Source organism: Coregonus clupeaformis, chromosome 37 (assembly GCF_020615455.1).
Source record: "Coregonus clupeaformis isolate EN_2021a chromosome 37, ASM2061545v1, whole genome shotgun sequence".
NCBI classification, from domain to species: domain Eukaryota; kingdom Metazoa; phylum Chordata; class Actinopteri; order Salmoniformes; family Salmonidae; genus Coregonus; species Coregonus clupeaformis.
In genome coordinates this window covers 12,113,637-12,135,452 of record NC_059228.1, presented here as the reverse complement: position 1 = coordinate 12,135,452, position 21,816 = coordinate 12,113,637, and the positions used below count along the sequence as shown (strand labels likewise).

At 45.0% G+C, this 21,816-nt stretch overlaps 1 protein-coding gene across 1 annotated transcript; it reads left to right on the top strand.

Moving 5' to 3' along the window:
* Positions 1-3,887: 3,887 nt before the first annotated feature.
* LOC121553684 lies at positions 3,888-20,961 on the top strand. Its single transcript, XM_041866986.1, has 18 exons — positions 3,888-4,682; positions 4,865-4,897; positions 5,018-5,190; positions 5,333-5,378; positions 5,473-5,598; positions 5,730-5,834; positions 6,189-6,407; positions 7,120-7,257; positions 7,463-7,570; positions 7,694-7,819; positions 9,532-9,738; positions 9,923-10,063; positions 14,443-14,547; positions 14,687-14,775; positions 15,760-16,462; positions 16,697-18,541; positions 18,912-18,993; positions 20,304-20,961. The coding sequence occupies exons 1-18, from the start codon at positions 4,167-4,169 to the stop codon at positions 20,933-20,935; spliced, it is 5,394 nt and encodes a 1,797-aa protein (XP_041722920.1). The 5' UTR covers positions 3,888-4,166; the 3' UTR covers positions 20,936-20,961.
* The last annotated feature ends 855 nt before the right edge of the window (positions 20,962-21,816 follow it).

Genomic DNA, 21,816 nt, shown 5'->3' with positions numbered 1-21,816 from the left:
TAGCACTAACTCCAAAAGGTTTTGGGACACTGTAAAGTCCATGGAGAATAAGAGCACCTCCTCCCAACTGCCCACTGCACTGAGGCTAGGAAACACTATCACCACCGATAAATCTACAATAATCGAGAATTTCAACAAGCATTTTGCTACGGCTGGCCATGCTTTCCACCTGGTTACCACTACCCCGGCCACCAGCTCTGCACCCTCCGCTGCAACTTGCCCATGCTTGGTTTGGTTTCTCAAATGACTGCCTCGCCTGGTTCACCAACTACTTCTCAGATAGAGTTCAATGTGTCAAATCGGAGGGCCTGTTGTCTGGACCTCTGGCAGTCTCTATGGGGGTGCCACAGGGTTCAATTCTCAGGCCGACTCTATTCTCTGTGTATATCAATGATGTCGCTCTTGCTGCTGGTGACGCTCGGATCCACCTCTATGCGGACGACACCATTTTGTATACATCTGGCCCTTCATTGGACACTGTGTTAACAAACCTCCAAACAAGCTTCAACGCCATACAACACTCCTTCCGTAGCCTCCAACTGCTCTTAAACAGTAGTAAAACTAAATGCATGCTCTTCAACCGAACGCTGCTTGCACCTGCCCACCCGACTAAAATCACTACTCTCGGCGGGTCTGACCTAGAGTATGTGGACAACTACAAATACCTAGGTGTCTGGTTAGACTGTAAACTCTCCTTCCAGACTCACATTAAGCATCTCCAATCAAAAGTTAGATCTAGAATCTGCTTCCTATTTCGCAACAATGCCTGCTTCACTCATGCTGCCAAACATGCCCTCGTAAAACTGACTATCCTACTGATCCTTGACTTCGGCGATGTCATTTACAAAATAGCCTCCAACACTCTACTCAGCAAATCGGATGTAGTCTATCACAGTGCCATCCGTTTCGTAACCAAAGCCCCATATACTACCCACCATTGTGACCTGTACGCTCTTGTTGGCTGGCCCTCACTACATATTCATCACCAAACCCACTGGCTCCAGGTCATCTATAAATCACTGCGAGGCAAATCCCTGTCTTATCTTAGCTCACTGGTCACCATAGCAACACCCACCCGTAGTCTGCGCTCTAGCAGGTATATCTCACTGGTCATCCCCAAAGCAAAGACCTCCTTTGGCCGCCATTCCTTCCAGTTCTCTGCTGTCAATGACTGGAACGAACTGCAAAAATCTCTGAAGCTGGATACTCTTATCTCCCTCACTAACTTTAAGCATCAGTTGTCAGAGCAGCTTACCGATCACATTTACATTGACATTTACGTCATTTAGCAGACGCTCTTATCCAGAGCGACTTACAAATTGGTGCATTCACCTTATAGCCAGTGGGATAACCACTTTACAATATGTATATACATATATATTTTTTTTTCTTTTGGGGGGGGTGGGGTAAGGGGGTTTAGAAGGATTACTTTATCCTACCCCAGGTATTCCTTAAAGAGGTGGGGCTTCAAGTGTCTCCGGAAGGTGGTGAGTGACTCCGCTGTCCTGGCGTCATGAGGGAGCTTGTTCCACCATTGGGGTGCCAGAGCAGCGAACAGTTTTGACTGGGCTGAGCGGGAACTGTGCTTCCGCAGAGGTAGGGGGGCCAGCAGGCCAGAGGTGGATGAACGCAATGGCCTCGTTTGGGTGTAGGGACTGATCAGAGCCTGAAGGTACGGAGGTGCCGTTCCCCTCACAGCTCCGTAGGCAAGCACCATGGTCTTGTAGCAGATGCAAGCTTCAACTGGAAGCCAGTGGAGTGTGCGGAGGAGCGGGGTGACGTGAGAGAACTTGGGAAGGTTGAACACCAGACAGGCTGCGGCATTCTGGATGAGTTGTAGGGGTTTAATGGCACAGGCAGGGAGCCCAGCCAACAGTGAGTTGCAGTAATCCAGACGGGAGATGACAAGTGCCTGGATTAGGACCTGTGCCGCTTCCTGTGTAAGGCAGGGTCGTACTCTCCGAATGAAGTAGAGCATGAACCTACAGGATCAGGTCACCGCCTTGATGTTAGCGGAGAATGACAGGGTGTTGTCTAGGGTCACACCAAGGCTCTTCGCACTCTGGGAGGAGGACACAACGGAGTTGTCAACCGTGATGGCGAGATCATGGAACGGGCAGTCCTTCCCCGGGAGGAAGAGCAGTTCCGTCTTGCCGAGATTCAGCTTGAGGTGGTGATCCGTCATCCACACTGATATGTCTGCCAGACATGCAGAGATGCGATTCGCCACCTGGTTTTCAGAAGGGGGAAAGGAGAAGATTAGTTGTGTGTCGTCTGCGTAGCAATGATAGGAGAGGCCATGTGAGGATATGACAGAGCCAAGTGACTTGGTGTATAGCGAGAATAGGAGAGGGCCTAGAACTGAGCCCTGGGGGACACCAGTGGTGAGAGCACATGGTGCGGAGACAGATTCTCGCCACGCCACTTGGTAGGAGCGACCGGTCAGGTAGGACGCAATCCAAGAGTGAGCCGCGCCGGAGATGCCCAACTCAGAGAGGGTGGAGAGGAGGATCTGATGGTTCACAGTATCAAAGGCAGCAGACAGGTCTAGAAGGACAAGAGCAGAGGAGAGAGGGTTAGCTTTAGCAGTGCGGAGAGACTCCGTGACACAGAGAATTGAATGACCAGTCTTGAAACCTGACTGGTTTGGATCAAGAAGGTCATTCTGAGAGAGATAGCAAGAAAGTTGGCTAAAGACGGCACGCTCAAGAGTTTTGGAGAGAAAAGAAAGAAGGGATACTGGTCTGTAGTTGTTGACATCAGAGGGATCGAGTGTTGGTTTTTTGAGAAGGGGTGCAACTCTCGCTCTCTTGAAGACGGAAGGGACATAGCCAGCGGTCAAGGATGAGTTGATGAGCGAGGTGAGGTAAGGGAGAAGGTCACCGGAGATGGTCTGGAGAAGAGAGGAGGGGATAGGTTCAAGCGGGCAGGTTGTTGGGCGGCCGGCCGTCACAAGTCGCAAGATTTTATCTGGAGAGAGATCACTGCACCTGTACACAGCCATTCTGAAATTAGCCCACTCAACTACCTCATCCCCATATTGTTATTTATTTTGCTAATTTGCACCCCAGTATCTCTATTTGCACATCATCTTTTGCACATCTATCACTCCAGTGTTAATACGAAAGTGTAACTATTTTGCACTATGGCCTATTTATTGCCTTACCTCCATAACTTACTACATTTGCACACACTGTATATATATTTTCTGTTGTATTTTTGACTTTACGTTTTGTTTACCCCATATGTAACTCTGTGTTGTTGTTTTTATCGCACTGCTTTGCTTTATCTTGGCCAGGGCGCAGTTGTAAATGAGAACTTGTTCTCAACTGGCTTACCTGGTTAAATAAAGGTTAAATACAATTTAAAAAATTAACATTGAACATCACAGCAGCTTTTCGGCATGTTTTGTTATTTCCGTATACCAAAAAAATCTATGACGAAGTTGCATTTTTACACTGGAGTTGAATTCCTTATTATACGTGAATATCGTTCCGGACTATGGTTTCCATTTTCACGACATTCTGGAACTTTTAGGGTTTATATGACACAGCCCTTCTAGTAATTTAATAGGATCTCTATGGTATAAACCCTCTCGCTTCGCTTTGGTCGTCACTGGTTCACAAAGTCATAAACCCCGTCTATTTCTACAATTTATGTTTTTCAAATCTGATTTTAACCCTAACCTTAACCACACTGCTAACCTTATGCCTAACCCTACATTAAGAACAAAAAGCACATTTTTGTTTTCATACATTTCTACCATAAAGCCATTTTGACTTTGTGGCTGTGTTATCTAGTGGAAACCCCTTCGTCTCTTCCTCTCTGATTTGGCTCTATCTACACCGGATATACGTAATGTCTCCACAGTCACAATATCCGCAACAAGTTCGCTTGTGTCTGGTGGGAGGTCATGAAGCTTACTAGCTAGCTAACGTTAGACGTTTTAGTTGTGATATAACCAGACGTACCTATTAAACCACAAAATGTGAATACGCAATAGTGAATAAGTGTACCTTCATATATATAATATATATATATATAGCTAGTATGGCAATCTAGCCAGCATTTCAACGTTCACTTCCCCCTTTGAAGAGTTGTTACTGCTAACGTAAGCTTGCGAGCTAGCTAACGTTAGCGCGCTAGCTTTCGTTACATTTTTCGAAATGGGACGAGGTGGTGGTCGGAAGCGTGGAAAAGGCAATGGACCTCCTCCATTTGACATGGGTCCAGGTTGGTGTGGGCCGCCTGGACCTTTTGGTCCTTTTCACGGTGGCCCAGGTCCACATCCTAACTTTATGGGAGATCCAATGATGCACGGCCCCATGCCACCTGATTATCACGGATATGAGCCAGGCTACGGGGCAATTGGTCCAGGTGACCCCATGGATGGATATGCACCAATGGGTCCAGGTGGCCCCATTGATGGATATGGGCCAATGGGCCCAGGTTGCCCCATGGATGGATGTTTCAATGGGCCACCGATGGATGGACCAGGATTCGGGTATGGTCCAGGTATGCCCGGACCATATGATCCGATGATGGGCAATGGACCCGGACCAATGCTCCCAGGTATTCTGCCCCCAGGTATTCCGCCCCCTGGTATTCCGCCCCCAGGTATGCCGCCCATGGTGCCGCCTCCGGTGGACAACCCTGTCTTTCCTCCACCCTGGCAAAGCGAGGTAATCTTATCAAGACAACTTGTTGTGCCTAATGCATGTTGTAAATTCTAAATGTTGAACTTGTAAAAAACGTATTTTGGTGTTATAGTAACATGACACGGTTAAATGGCCACTCAAGAACAATTAGTTTGTTCTTCATGAATGAAAAAAGTAATCCCTAACATCAAGTCTGCCACCTTTAGGCCAATCCTTATGCTGTTCCTCCGCCATCGTGGGTAAGTGCCACTGTGTCTGTTCTGTCCTGTCATCTCTATGATACAATTTTAATTAAATGTACCGGTATGTGCTGCTGAGCCTCAACTTCTCACAGGCTCCGTTTCTCTTCCCGACAACAGCCCGTCCCGACAACAGCCCCCCCTCATACTGAGACGACTGTAGTGCCTGATGTGTGGGGACTCTGCCGGGGCTCCGAGGTCCCTCAGCCTGATCCACCCCAGACTGATGAACTGAAGACCAAAGACTCAAAGAAGGACAAAAAAGCAGCAGGGAAAAAGAGCTACAATGACAAGTAATGATCATTATGTCAACAATTTGGATGTCATCATCAATTTGTGATTAGTGTTTGATTGCATACATTAGATAAGCTGTTTAGAAAGTTCCACTTATACATGACTCATATATTTGTTCCTCTCAACATTTATAAATCATAGGCCTCCTCCACCTGGAAGATCTAAGGGGGTCATCTCATTCATTGGGGTAAGTCCAAAAGCTGAGAATCCTGTTTGAATGGAAGGTTCTTCATCTCCACTAGTACACATTGCATTCTCAAATGTTGCTCTCCCCTCCACAGCCAACTTATGGCTACATCGAAAGAGACGACCTCAAGAAATATTCCTTCACTTTTGATGCTTTTCTGGGAGTCCCCAAGAACATGATACCTGGGGTCAGGGTGCATTTTACAGCCTACAAGGAGAAGGTGGGTCACTTTAGAAACTTTTCACTGGATATAGTTTAACAGACATTTTCAGGAGTTTATGAACCATTGGTTTTCATTGTATTTTAAATAATGCTTCTACTTTTTTTCCCCTCTTTGTATTGTAAACCCAGGCTGGGGAGTGTGCCACTGATGTGTCTGTACCTCCAGGGGGGACTGAGGAGATTGACTCCACCATTATTGAAGGTCTTGTCTGCAATGTTATCCTGGAGCAGCAGGTGACCGAACTCTGTAGCACACAGAAAAAAAAAATGCACTCATGACTTTATTAAAGTTCTAATCAGTGCCACAACTAGATGGTCCTCTGTAGCTCAATTGGTAGAGCATGGCGCTTGTAACGCCAGAGTAGTGGGTTCGATCCCCGGGACCACCCATACGTAAACATGTATGCACACATGACTGTAACTCGCTTTGGATAAAAGCGTCTGCTAAATGGCATATTATTATATTATTATGTTTGTTGTTTATTGTAAGTTAACTTGATTATATGTTTGGCTTGTTATGACTAATATTTGGCTTCTCATTTAAAAATGTCCTTGTTGGTATTAACAGAATTATGTGCCCCCACACAGCCTGGTGCAAAGCCGAAACCTGGCCAAATTGAGGCCAACATCAACGGCAAGTCAAGAGCGCTGCTTTACTCTGAGATGGACTGCACCATCACTCTGTTGCAAGGGGACCATGTGACGTTGAACTTGTTAACCGACATAGTTACCCAAAAAATTAGAGCCACTAATATTCGGCCACGGACACCACAGACTTTTAAGATCACTGGCGAGAAGAGGGAGGTGGTGAGTCTAAAGTCTGAGTGGCGTACCTATATTCTTAAACCTTCATTTTGGTTACAAATTCTGACAAACTTTGGTCCTGGAGAGCTGCACGCCATTTTATCCAGCCCGGTATGACCACACCTGAGTCAAATAATCATCTATTCAAGATCCTCAGTTGAGACCACAATTATTTAAAGACATGCTCCAGTAATTTGGCGACTACTAAGTATTTTCTAAACCTCCCGCATTAGGCTGGATGTGTCAATGTGTAGTTCATACATTCATAATCTATGAGTAGAATTACTGTCTTACCTCAATTAGCCACAAAATCCCTAGTTTGAAAGCAACTGTTTTTCTGGAAGCTGTTATGTTCCATTTTCCCTACATTTCCCCCCACGTGGGCCAGCCCCCTAGCAATTTGAGTTCAACCAATGAGCTTCAGCCCCTCGCCATATGAGTGACAGCTAGCAAGATGCACATGATGCACCCACAGCAGCGTGAGAGCAATGATGTGGTGCACATATGTCACATAGTAGGCAATTTTCGGGGACCACTTTTGGCTCAAGCGCTATTTTCAGAACTACTGGCTAAAAAGTACCAAAGAATCCCTTTAAATCAAGTATGTTGGAGCTGAGCTGGAACAAAATACTGCACACATGGCGGCTCTCTAGGACCAGAGTTGGCCATCCCTTCTGTAGCTAGCTGTTGATATATTTTTTGTACTCTCCACCAGGGTGTTATAAAGAGCTTAAAGGGTGGTTCTGGTACCATCATGGCAGCGAACCAGAACAACCTGCCCTTTGAAACCACAGAGAACATGAGTCTAACTGAGTTCACCATTATGGATGAGGTGGACTTTACAGTTGTCACAGTGAGTATAGTGTCTTTCCCGTCCACATAATTCAGTGGCAAATTGAGTTTGTTGACACTGAATAATGATCAGTTTGTACCTGGGAGTGATGTTATGACCCTCTATGTACAGGTTTTGATCCTAAGTATAGCAATGTTGTTGAAATTATTTGTCGATTGACTCATATATTTGACGTTAACATAATGTCATTGTTTGTTTTCATTAGATCAAAGATAAGGAGAAGGCCATCAGAGTAAGGAAGCTGAAAGAGTGCTCGGTGACACTGGAAGAAACCAAGGAGAAGATAGTTGAAGACCCTGCAGGAAAAGACAAGGTGGGGCACAGTTCAGTGCAAATTATGATAGGTGCCAACAGGTGGAAAATCTCCTGTCATTCAGAGTGGAGTACTCTCATCTGTGACATACCCAGTAATGTCCTTATTACTGTGTCTCTCCAGTGGAAGCCAGTGGCCCCAGTGGAGGAGGTGCTGCTCCAGAGGACTGTGGTGTTTGAGGACATTAGCACTGCGCAGCATGCAGGAACGGTCATTAAGGCTGTCCTCAAAGTCTCTGAAAAGAAGCAGGTACGGGTGGTACTGAAAGATTGAAAGTACAAATCAAACAGTATTGTTACAGTGGGGAGAACAAGTATTTGATACACTGCTGATTTTGCAGGTTTTCCTACTTACAAAGCATGTAGAGGTCTGTAATTTTTATCATAGGAACACTTCAACTATGAGAGACGGAATCTAAAACAAAAATCCAGAAAATCACATTGTATGATTTTTAAGTAATTAATTTGCAGTTTATTGCATGACATAAGTATTTGATCACCTACCAACCAGTAATAATTCCGGCTCTCACAGACCTGTTAGTTTTTCTTTAAGAAGCCCTCCTGTTCTCCACTCATTACCTGTATTAACTGCACCTGTTTGAACTTGTTACCTGTATAAAAGACACCTGTCCACACACTCAATCAAACAGACTCCAAGCTTTCCACAATGGCCAAGACCAGAGAGCTGTGTAAGGACATCAGGGATAAAATTGTAGACCTGCACAAGGCTGGGATGGGCTACAGGACAATAGGCAAGCAGCTTGATGAGGAGGCAACAACTGTTGGCACAATTATTAGAAAATGGAAGAAGTTCAAGATGACGGTCAATCACCCTCGGTCTGGGGCTCCATGCAAGATCTCACCTCGTGGGGCATCAATGATCATGAGGAAGGTGAGGGATCAGCCCAGAACTACACGGCAGGACCTGGTCAATGACCTGAAGAGAGCTGGGAACACAGTCTCAAAGAAAACCATTAGTAACACACTACGCCATCATGGATTAAAATCCTGCAGCGCACGCAAGGTCCCCCTGCCCCAGGCCTGTCTGAAGTTTGCCAATGACCATCTGGATGATCCAGAGGAGGAATGGGAGAAGGTCATGTGGTCTGATGAGACAAAAATAGAGCTTTTTGGTCTAAACTCCACTCGCCGTGTTTGGAGGAAGAAGAAGGATGAGTACAACCCCAAGAACACCATCCCAACCGTGAAGCATGGAGGTGGAAACATCATTCTTTGGGGATGCTTTTCTGCAAAGGGGACAGGACGACTGCACCGTATTGAGGGGAGGATGGATGGGGCCATGTATCGCGAGATCTTGGCCAACAACCTCCTTCCCTCAGTAAGAGCATTGAAGATGGGTCGTGGCTGGGTCTTCCAGCATGACAACGACCCGAAACACACAGCCAGAGCAACTAAGGAGTGGCTCCGTAAGAAGCATCTCAAGGTCCTGGAGTGGCCTAGCCAGTCTCCAGACCTGAACCCAATAGAACATCTTTGGAGGGAGCTGAATGTCCGTATTGCACAGCGACAGCCCCGAAACCTGAAGGATCTGGAGAAGGTCTGTATGGAGGAGTGGGCCAAAATCCCTGCTGCAGTGTGTGCAAACCTGGTCAAGACCTACAGGGAAACGTATGATCTCTGTAATTGCAAACAAAGGTTTCTGTACCAAATATTAAGTTCTGCTTTCTGTATCAAATACTTATGTCATACAATAAAATGCAAATTAATTACTTAAAAATCATACAATGTGATTTTCTGGATTTTTGTTTTAGATTCCGTCTCTCACAGTTGAAGTGTACCTATGATAAAAATTACAGACCTCTACATGCTTTGTAAGTAGGAAAACCTGCAAAATCGGCAGTGTATCAAATACTTGTTCTCCCCACTGTATGTGCTCTTGTTGAAAATGTTTGGGCGGTCAAATCATGTATTTTAGAATGTGTTATCTCCTTTTCCTTCCAGGAGCAGGGTCTTTTGGAGGCGTTCGTGGGTGGCACACAGAAGCAGCTATCGTTTGGAGCAGCTGACATTCTGACTGAAGCCACCATGTTTAACGGAGACAAGGTTCAATTTAACATCTCCACCAACCGTGTGACCAAGGAGGAGCGTGCCATCAACGTGGAGATTCTCTCCGAGACGTTTGAGGAGTCAACAGAGCAACGCAGAACCGTAGGATCACTTTTAGAATGCAGTACAGGATGCCGTTAAGTCTGAGGCTGGCTAGGTTTTTCCACTTGAAGTATGACAACTTTACACACTGAAGGATGGGATGTTTTATGTAATGGTATTTTTATTTAAAAAATGCCTTAATTGATTTGCACAGCATGTCTAAGTGAAGTGTTTTCCCCTCTAGGGTGTGGTGGTGCAAGCTGAGGAGCTGTCTGGGACCATTAAGTGCCATCAGAGCCCCCAGCTGCTGTTCTTCCATCTGACTGAGGTCATGGAGGAGAAGAAACTGGACATCTCAGAGAAGGTGGAGTTCAGTGAAATTCCGGTGAGTCTCCCTGGTGCTGTGATCCGATTGGCACGGCGAAGTTAATATCAATTGGTATACAGTGCCTTCAGAAAGTATTCACACCCCTTGACTTTGACTTTTTCCACATTTTGTTTTGTTGCAGCCTGAATTTAAAATGTATTAAATTTAGATATTTTGTCACTGGCCTACACACAATACCCCATAAAGTCAAAGTCGAATAATGTTTTTAGAAAATTTTACAAAGGAATTAAAAATGAGAAGCTGAAATGTCTTCAGTCAATAAGTATTCAACCCCTTTGTTATGGCAAGCCTAAATAAGTTCAGGAGTAAACATTTGCTTAAAAAGTCACATAATAAGTTGCATGGACTCATTCTGTATGCAATAATAGTGTTTAACATGATTTTTGATTGACTACTTCATCTCTGTACCCCACACATACAATTATCTGTAAGGTCCTTCAGTTGAGCAGTGAATTTCAAACACAGATTCAACCACAAAGACCAGGGATGTTTTCCAATGCCTTGCAGAGAAGGGCACCTATTGGTAGATGGGTAAAAATAAAGCAGACATTGAATATCCCTTTGAGCATGGTGAAGTTATTAATTACACTTTTGATGGTGTATTAATACACCCAGTCACTAGAAAAGACTCAGTTGCCAGATAGGAAGGAAACCGCTCAGGGATTTCACCGTGAGGCCAATGGTGACTTTAAAACAGTTATAGAGTTTAATGGCTGTGACAGGAGAACTGAGGATGGATCAACAACGTTGTCGATATGCCACAATACTAACCTAATTGACTGAGTGAAAAGATGGAAGCCTGTACAGAATAAAAAATATTCTAAAACATGCATCTTGTTAGCAACAAGACACTGAAGTAATACTGCAAAAAATGGTGCAAACAATTCACTTTTTGTCCTAAATACAAAGTGTTATGTTTGAGGAAAATCCAATACAACATATTACTGAGTACCACTCTCCATATTTTCAAGCATAGTGGGGGCTGCATCATGTTATGGGTATGCTTGTAATCGTTAAGGACTGGGGAGTTTTTCAGGATTAAACCCCCCCGGAATAGAGCTAAGCACAGGCAAAACCTGGTTCAGTCTGCTTTCCACCAGACACTGGGAGGTGAATTTACCTTTCAGCAGGACAATTACCTAAAACCCAAGGCCAAATCTACACAAGACTTCCTTACCAAGACGACACTGAGTGTTCCTGAGTGGCTGAGTTGATGTTTTGACTTAAATCTTTTTGAAAATCTATGGCAAGACCTGAAAGTTGTTATTTAGCAATGATCAACAACCATTTTGAAAAGAAAAATGGGCAACTGTTGCACAATCCAGGTGTGGAACTCTCTTAGAGACATAGCCAGAAAGACTCACAGCTGTTATCGCTGCCAAAGGTGATTCTAACATGTATTGACTCAGGGGGTTGAATACTTATCTAATCAAGATACACTACATGCTCGTCGAACATCTCATTTCAAAATCATGGGCATTAATACGGAGTTGGTCCCCCCTTTGCTGCTATAACAGCCTCCACTTTTCTGGGAAGGCTTTCCGCTAGATGTTGGAACATTGCTGCGGGGACTTGCATCCATTCAGCCACAAGAGCATTAGTGAGGTCGGGCACTGATGTTGGCTGATTACGCCAGGCTCGCAGTCGGCGTTCCAATTCATCCCAAAGGGGTTTGATGGGGTTGAGGTCAGGGCTCTTTGCAGGCCAGTCAAGTTCTTCCACACCGATCTCGACAAAACAATTCTGTATGGACTTCGCTTTGTGCACGGGGGTATTGCCATGCTGAAACAGGAAAGGGCCTTCGCCAAACTGTTACAAAGCACAGAATCGTCTAGAATGTCATTGTATGCTGTAGCGTTCAGATTTCCCTTCACTGGAACTAAGGGGCCTAGCCCAAACCATGAAAAACAGCCCCAGACCATTATTCCTCCTCCACCAAACTTTACAGTTGGCACTATGTATTGGGGTAGGTAGCGTTCTCCTGGCATCTGCCAAACCCATATTCGTCCGTCGGACTGCCAGATGGTGAAACGTGATTCATCACTCCAGAGAACGCGTTTCCACTGCTCCAGAGTCCAAAGGCGGCAAGCTTTACACCACTCCAGCCAACGCTTGATACTGCGCATGGTGATCTTAGGCTTGTGTGCGGCTGCTCGGCCATGGAACCCCATTTCATGAAGCTCCGACGAACAGTTCTCGTGCTGACATTGCTTCCAGAGGCAGTTTGGAACTCGGTAGTGAGTGTTGCAATTGACAATAGCAGCACTTACAGTTGACCAGGGCAGCTCTAGCAGGGAAGAAATTTGATGAACTGAATTGTTGGAAAGGTGGCATCTTATGACGGTGCAAAGTTACTGAGCTCTTCAGTAAGGCCATTCTACTGCCAATGTTTGTCTTTGGAGATTGCATGGCTGTATGCTCAATTTTATACACCTGTCAGCAACGGGTGTGGCAGAAATAGCCAAATCCACTAATTTGAAGGGGTGTCCACATACTTTTGTATATATAATGTATATTAGTGTTTTATTTTTCATTGATCTTTTACAAATGTTAAAGAAAATTCTCCCACTCTGACATTAGAGTATTTTGTGTAGATCAAAAAATAAATAAAAATACAATTAAATCCTTTTTAATCTCACCTTGTAACACAACAAAATGTGGAAAAAGTAAAGGTGTGAGAATACTTTCTGAAGGCATGGTATATCCAACTAGCTATTTCAAATCAAATCAATTTTTATTTGTCACATGCGCCCGATTACAAAAGGTGTAGACCTTACCGTGAAATGCTTACTTACAAGCCCTTAACCAACAATGCAGTTCAAGAAATACAGTTAAGAAAATATTGACTAAATAAACTAAAGTAAAAAATAAAATACAAAGTAACACAATAAAATAACAATAACGAGGCTATATACAGGGGGTACCGGTACCGAGTCAATGTGCGGGGATACAGGTTAGTCGAGGTAATTTGTGCATGTAGGTAGGGGTAAAGTGACTGCATAGATAATAAACAGCGAGTAGCAGCAGTGTAAAAACAAAGGGAAGGGGGTGTCAATGTAAATAGTCCGGGTGGCCATTTGATTAATTGTTCAGCAGTCTTATGGCTAGGGGGTAGAAGCTGTTAAGGAGCCTTTTGGACCTAGACTTGGCGCTCCGGTACCGCTTGCCGTGCGGTAGCAGAGAGAACAGTCTATGACTAGGGTGACTGGAGTCTTTGACAATTTTTAGGTCCTTCCTCTGACACTGCCTGGTATATAGGTCCTGGATGTCAGGAAGCTTGGCCCAAGTGATGTACTGGGCCGTACGCACTACCCTCTGTAGTGCCTTACGGTCGGATGCCGAGCAGTTGCCATACCAGGCGTTGATGCAACCGGTTAGGATGCTCTCGATGGTGCAGCTGTAGAACTTTTAGAGGATCTGGGGACCCATGCCAAATCTTTTCAGACTCCTGAGGGGGAAAAGGTGTGGTTGTGCCCTCTTCACCACTGTCTTGGTGTGTTTGGACCATGATAGTTTGTTGGTGATGTGGACACCAAGGAACTTGAAACTCTCGACCTGCTCTACTACAGCCCCGTCGATGTTAATGGAGGCCTGTTCGGCCCTCCTTTTCCTGTAGTCCACGATCAGCTCATTTGTCTTGCTCACGTTGAGGGAGAGGTTGTTGTCCTGGCGCCACGCTATTTAGAGAAACCAGTTCTTTCCAACTTTAGGAACACGCAGTTTCCTGATTACAGTTCCATATAACCCACACTGCTGCTCTCATATGGATCAATTGAATCACTGTCCTCTGAGTCTTGATTCTTTTAGAAAGAAGGACAAAGAAGTTAAAGGCCCAGTGCAGTCAAAATTCTGTTTCCCTGTGTTTTGTATCATATTTGTACAACAGCTGATTAAACTAACGTGTTATTTGAAAATACAATCACCACAGGACCTTCTAATCAGCAGGGTTTGCAATGGTGAAGTTTTGGCTTGCCTGGTGACATCACCAGGCGGTATAAGTTAATAGACAATAACAAAGAGAGTTTGAAACCTCTAACAATAACAGCTTGTCTTTAGGTTATATATCTCTCCCATTAGTCCCCTCCGCTCTGGTGGATTGATCCCCATGCCACAGTCATAACTGTGGTTAATGCACCGCTTTGGTGCTCTTCCCTGCTCCCCTCAGACCAGACAGTCCTTGCTAAATTCTTGCTTGAGAAATTGTTATTTTTGCTAAAAAGCTATTTTTGTTGTTTTTAACAATTTTAACAGAATTGGTACAGTAAGTTACATAATTGTTACCAAGAGTTGATTAATGTTGAGATAAAAAGGGCTGCACTGGACCTTAAAATGTTTTATTAATATGTTTTTCTTTAACTCTTTCCATTTTCTCCTAGCTTGAAACCGCTGAAGGAGGAAACCAAGCGATTAGGATCAAACGCCTTATCGACAGTGTCTTCACCCCTGTGCCCAAGCTAGGGGGCATGGCGGCAAAAGAAAAGGTTGGTTTATGATGGAACAAAGGCCAGTGACTTTAATCAATGGTGCTAGCGCTTGGGGATGTCATATTCACTTAAGTGTTAGACGTGGCTGTCTGTATGTTGTATTAAACTGTCTATTGCCTATTATTGTCTATTACAGAAGAAGATGACCATCAAACTGATGAGAGACCCAAAATACCTCATCAAGGGCACAGGTGTCAAAGGAGAGAACAAAGATGATGATCACACGTGAGTTTGATTGTAATTAGTAGTAGTGTTGGTTCCAACATGAAGTCAAGGTAAAGTATCATTGTGTGATGATTTTGGATATCATTTGTTGGCACAGCCACAAGTACCCTGAAATTTAAACATTTAACCCCCTAGAGTCGATGTCCGCGGCCCTGTGGAAATATAATTAGCATAATAAAAAGATCCTTAGCGAAATCCGTCAGTTTAAGCTAGAGATCAGTTTTTTGGCGTGGGCTGCAGCTCAATCCACTGCAGCCGCTGATGTCGCCCTTCCGCATCTGAGGTGAAAGGTGGCAGAGCTAGAGCGATGTTTGTCAGACCACGAGACATCCCGAAAATTGGACTTCTCACGAAAACGTCTGTAGCGTCCGAACAGTTTGGCCCGCAAACTATTATTACCCCTCTATGGAAAGATGATTCTCACAAACACGATGGTGTTCTCCGTTATGCTCTACGACCCCCACAAGCGTCACGGGACTCGTCTGAAATCAGTACATCCGATCTGCCAACTTCTGTCTGAACCGTTTGGGCTACACACTAATATGACCCCTCTGTGGAAAGGTGAGTCTCTCACGAACACTTATGTCGGTTGTTTTTCTCTAGGATGCTCACAAGACTAGTCTGAAGGTAGCCAGGTACAAGTAAAACAAAATAATGGAAGTATATATGGAGTTATTTTAGTGCCTAAAATAAGGGGTTAATCAGTGTTTCCCAAACTCGGTCCTGTGGACCCCAAGGGGTGCACGTTTTGGTTTTTGCCCTAGCACTGCACAGCTGATTCAAATAATCAACTAATCATCATGCTTTAATTATTTGAATCAGCTGTGTAGTGCTAGTGCAAAAACCAAAACGTGCACCCCTTGGGTCCCAAAATCAAATAGCTAAATTATCCTTGGTATGACCATCTTTAAACAATTCCATATGTTAGCTTAGTAGAACCACCCCCACCCGCAAAGTCATTTCCCTCATTCTTTTGTGCACCAGCAACGACAAACCTGCCTCGGGGGAGTCAGATAAGATGAAAGCGGTGGTAAAAACTCTGCGGTCAAAAACTGCTGGCTCTGGATCTGGTGCCAAGGACTCCAACAGCAGATACGGGCGCAATGGCAGGAGCCGAAGCAGGAGCCCCAGCCTAGACCAGTTTGGCCGGGTGAAGAAAAGGTGGAGCACGAGCAGGGAGCGCAGAGAGCGGGGTGGTAGCAGCAGGTACAGGAGCAGTCGCAGCAGGAGCCGGAGCAGGGAGAGGAGCAGCCGTGGGAGCAGGAGACGAAGCCACAGTCTGGAGAGAAAAGATTCCAAACACAGGAGCAGCAGCAAAGAGAGGACTTCCTCCAAAAGGAGCCGCAGCAAGGAGCGAGATGGAAGCAGTCAGAGGAGCTCCAAGAACGGTTCAAGCTCAGAAAGTAAACCTCCAGATAGAATAAACGATGAGCTGGAAAAAAAGAAGAGAGAACTAGAGGAGCTCAATGAGTTGATATACCGCAAGAGAGCCATGGTTGCCTTGGAGCAACATGGTGGAGTTCCCCATTTCTTTCCAAAAGTGAAGCCTATGGAGAAGACCTGCTTTGACTACAATCATGGAATGACAGAGCTTCCTACACAACCTAAACCACCCACTGACATCAAACCCAAGTCCATTCTGAAGAAGCGCTCAGACCATGTCACAGGGCCACTTTTCCCAATTCAGGTCAGTTGTTGTCATTTTTAAACTTCTCAATCATGTAGATAATCGTTTGTTCTCTCTCAATAATTTTTAAGAGCTGATTACATTCCATGGGGTGCCAGTGCTTTTTATAGTTATCATATATCGGTAAAATAAACATTCAATCATCAGCATGATGAGCAATTTGTCAAATCAAATCATTTGTATGAAATGGGGGGGAAAAAGTGCAACTATTAATTTTTTGTTTATTCTCTGCAGACTGAACCCCCTAAAGCTCAACCTCTTGATCAAAGGCTTGTGGAACAATACGGTTATGACGTTGAGACGCCCTATAAACCACACTCTGCCCAACCACCCTACACCCAAACATCCAGTCAGGAGTCCTGTTATGAACGTTCACTTGCTGGGCATCCTGTTCCCAACTTATCTGCCAAGTATGATTCGTATCAGCAGACTTCTAGACAGCACCCATCGCAACCTTCTCCAGTTTGCCAAACACCTCTTGACCCTCATTCTTCAAATCGACCTCCCATTCGAGAGTCTCAGGAAAATAACCCGAACCTGAACACCCAGCTCGCCCGTTTCCTCAACACTCTCAACAAAGGTGTGGATGCCGGTCTGCTGTCCACTGTGGTCAAGGAGTCTCGAGAGGAGATTGCTGGTATTCAGGAATATAGTTCAATACCTCAAAAGCGTTATTGCGAGTCGCATGACCGTGGGGATGGAGATCTGTACAGGGATGAGCCCTGTACAGAGGAGGAGCCAGAGTGCCCACGCAGGGGCTTTGTCAGGGAGCAAGTGAAGACCTCAGACGACTATAACGACCCCAGAAACGAAGACTGGCTGCTGCCTCACGAGAGAGCAATCCAGGATGTTGGTGGCTTTCTCGGAATTATGTCCCACAGCCAGCTATTGAGAGAACCTGAACGTGTGGAAGAAGAGGAGGACTTCCTCTATGGGGATAAAGCCTCTGCAGCGGCTGAGAAGGAGCGCTATGAGAAACCTGGGCGGTCAGACAGGTACAGGGATAACAGGAGGTCCAGCTCAGCCAGAGCACCGGTGGAGGAGACCAGGGAGCAGGAGAGTCAGGACAAGACGCAGCACTTCGACAAGATCAAGAGCCTGCTCCAGGCCATCGGCCTGAACCTGGACACCTCGGAGGTCACCAAGCTGGCAGACAGGACCCAGGAGCGCCTCTACGGGACAAAGTCATCCAAACACTCATCCGATTCCTCAGAGAGAGAGACGAAGCACTCATCTAGGCGGGGAGATCGGCATCGGAGCCGCACCACCGACTCCTCTGATTCCAAACGCCTCCTGTCAGCCTCGCTGTCCAGGTCTTCCCAGCAGGAGGTGTACCTCAGCCCCCAATACACCTCGGAATATGGAGGGTTCCTTGACCCGGAAGAGGAGGCGGCCTTAGAGAAGGCCAGGCAGATGCAGAGCCTCACCAGGACAGTGAGCGTCTCGCCCCCCACCCCCTCCTCACAGCCTGGCACCTCCTATTCCACCACACAGTGGAACTGCCCTGAGAAGACACAACCCATCGCGCCTAAGAGTTGGCCTAGCAAGGGTTGTAGTACCAACTATCTCTCATCACTGCCGCCTGGTTCCTCAGGTCCCCCCCAACAGATTTCCCCGGTCCCGTCCATGACAAACATACCTGATGTTCCAGCTGGTCAACAAGAAGCTGGGGTGTATACTTTTACATCACCTGTGGCACAATCCCCTGACCTACTCACCGCCTTGCCCTCCACTTATTATGGGCAGCCTAGTGCCCCCATGATACTGTTTGCAAAGACTCAGTTCACACAACAAGTGGATATATTGAATCAAGTGACTATATCGAATCCTACAAGGGATGCCTTTAGTCAAATCCTCCAAGTCACCAACCGGTCTAGATGCCTCAAGGTAATTGAAACAGTCAAAAGTGGGTCTGGTGCACAGCAGGATTCGCCAAGACAAAATATCACCATACCTCTCCAGATCAAAACACAAAGTCCCGATTCTGCATCTGGACAGCTCTCTCCTCCCCCTCAAACACCAGAGACTCAGAGTCCACCAGTGACGGAAGACGATATCAAGGCCAAACAGAAGAAAAGGGTATGTTGTGTTTTTTTCATTCCATGTGTAGAAATTAGAAAACATTTTACGTGTCTGATTGTGTTACATTTGTGTATGACACCTTAAGTCCTTGGTGTTGTTTACATTTGAATTACAGTATAGGCCTATTTAAAGCTTTTTGGGTAGGTATATTGTGTGAAATTGTAAATTCCTGATAAGTGCACTTGGGAAAAGTGCAGTGTGTACAGAATACTTGTAGTCCCAATTCTATTCAATTGCTTCTGATAACTTAATGTTCTGGTTTTAGTGCACGCTGGCAAGTCAGTCCCAATCTGCTTCATTTAGGAGTTGACTGTATTTACATTGGAAAGACAGTGTGTGTGTGTCTCCATTTGTCACTGTTTTGTAGCTGGAGCAGTTTAACATGCGGATGAGACTGAAGAATCAGGAGAGGAAGAACGATACTCGTGACACTAGGAAGAACACAGCAGGTACCAGATAACCCTTAGAGTAAGGTGGAAGTGTGGCAATATGGCCAGCCACAAATTGTAGCCTAGGTTAAGATTAGGTGATGCCAGAACAAGTCTGGAGCTTTAGATACTAGGCACTAAACACAAATGAAAGTATAGGATGAGGTGGTACCATAGGTGTCAAGAGCCAGCTATGGAGGGAACACTGATAGGTTTGAGTCTTCACTTAGACAGGTTTAATGTAGGTTTTACTTGCTGTTATTCCAGCCATAGTTCATTCGGTTTAAGGGATATCTTAGATAGCTTTAGCATTGATATTTTCCTAGATGTAAATATTCTGGTTTTATTCTTGTGTTAGGGCTTGGTCTCGCTCAGAAAGTTTAGAAAATGTTTTTAGTGTTCCTATATATTTGCTTTGAAAGCCCTGGCCCTGTAACAATTTACCAGCTTGGTGCTTGTCTTAAAATTGTGTAATGCAAGTATGTCCTAGTAGGGAAGTGCCCATGCTCGGTTTATGCTCACAAAGAAATATATATATATAAAAAAAGTGTATTTATTGTCCACTGTGCATGCAATACAATTTATGAACATGGTGGTCTTCAAGTGCTTTTGCACAGACAAACTAATAATAACAGAAACAATAGACCGACAGACTCCCATGTTCCTTTAATCTGGACTGGAGTTGCTCTAAAGACATATTAATGTTAGCTAGCTTTAACATGTAATGTTTTCTCCAACAGCTAAAGGTAAGTATTTTAGCAGAGTTTGCATCAATAGGTATTCAGCTGTTGAATTGCATTATTGTTTATGTAGTACAGAAACAGGGATTAGGGGAGCTGTAGGAAGGCCGCAATAGTGTTAGGACTTTTTGACAATTTTAGAATTACTGTAAGTTTCTTGATTAGGGTATCTCTACTGCTAGGGAGAATTGTGCCTGAATGGGGGACTTGTTAGTGTTGTTTTCACTCCAAAACAAGGATCGACATTGTCACTGCTGTCAATCTGACTACTAGCTAGGGCCTGCATAATGAGGGTGTGGTCTGGAAGTACTACACGAACAAGATCAAGCTAGGTCAGTTAGTGTATAAGGTGTCTTTAGTGTCAAATATTTCTCATACCTCAGTTCATTAGGAGAGTTCTGTTATAGCACTAGACTAAGTTAACTAACTGCAGGAGGACATAGTATTGAGTGTCAGCTCCATCAGTTCTGGGCCAGGTGGAAGAAAGTCCCAAGAGCTGGAGTAGAGGTCAATCCTCGCAGTAACGTCAACCTAGCAGAGCCCCTGTGAAGCTAACCCATACATGTACACTGTCTCATTGCGTTTTTACAGGAAAAGTTCCCAAAGTTACCTTTGCCAAAACTGAGCCTAGGAACGTGTGGATCTGTGGCCACTCGCTTATATATTGGGCAGAGATGAGGGCCAAGTCGCCTGAGATTGGCATGCAGTTGGGCATGGACCCCAGCAGTGTGCGGTTGTGGTGGAAGGGCACACAGGGCATGACGTGGGCCCAGCTGCTGCCCCATTTAGACCAGCTGAAGATCAAGTGGCCCAAACCGGACGTGGTCATCCTGCACCTGGGTGGGAACGATCTGGGAACCCACAGCCCTGAGGCCCTTATGTTGTCTGTGAAGAAAGACCTGACCTCCATGAGGAGCATTTTCCCACAATGCCTGTTAGTCTGGTCTGACATCTTGCCCCGGATGTCCTGGAGGCAAACGGAGGACAGCGAAGCAGTGGACAATGTTAGGGCCGCCATCAACAGAAGAGTTCACACCATCATCGCTGAGCTAGGTGGCACCGCCCTGACCCATGAAAACATCACGTGTGGCTCAGATGCAGGCCTGTACAGGCCAGACGGGGTTCATCTGTCTGGTAAAGGTATTGATACTTTCAACTTGAACCTGCAGGACTTTTTGGAGAAGTGGGAGACCGAGGCAAGCGATGTTCCTGAGATGACTTAAGAAATGCCCAATGAATGTGTGTTATGGGGGGGTATTCATTTCTCTATTGTAATTGTTTCCTCTCGGTGCTGGATACCAACCTAAGGGTTGATTTAGATGTAATGTAACTTAATTGCAAATAATACATTCTGCTATCGGTGTATCTACTTTGATTAAATGCTGTATATAACTTTCCTTTTTAAGTTTTAGCATACTGATGATTAGCATGTTATGTTTATCCACAAAATGCCAGGCTTTCACTTTTATTGTATACATTTTGTTGAAAAAAATTAATAAAAATAAACGAGACAATTGGGAAATATCGTGTGTCTGGCATTTTCATTCTGCTCCGAATCCTCTGAGATATGAGACTGTTGCTTGAATGCCTCCTCTTACTAGGTTGTGCCTGTAAATTATGGTGGTAAAAATGTTTAAAAAGGATACCAGAGAGCTAAGCTAAAGTCTTCCGTTTAGTGGAAATTCTTACATAGACCCTGTCTTGTTAAAACATATAGTCACTCGATTTTTTTGTTAATTGCTGAAGATAATTTTATTGTTCAGTGTTGGACTTGTTAAGTGTACACGTCCAACAGAAATTCTACATGTAAACAAGAGTTAACTTTTATTTGTACACTGCTGCTAAAGCTTTTCTAGTGTAGTAGTTAGCTAGCAGATGATTGGCCACTCCAAGGTTCTCTTATGTATTAGTTTTCCTTTTATTTCTAACTTAATCTTGTCCATTTTAGTTTTTTTCCCACTGTATCCAAGCTGTTAGGTTGCCTGTGGCTGACCAGCGGTGCGCTTTTTCCTCCAACCTATCCACGAGTCTCTTTACCCTTTCCAATGATGACCTCAGGACTAGGTTTTGAACATCCAACAAGAGCAAAGGTGACAAGTTCAGT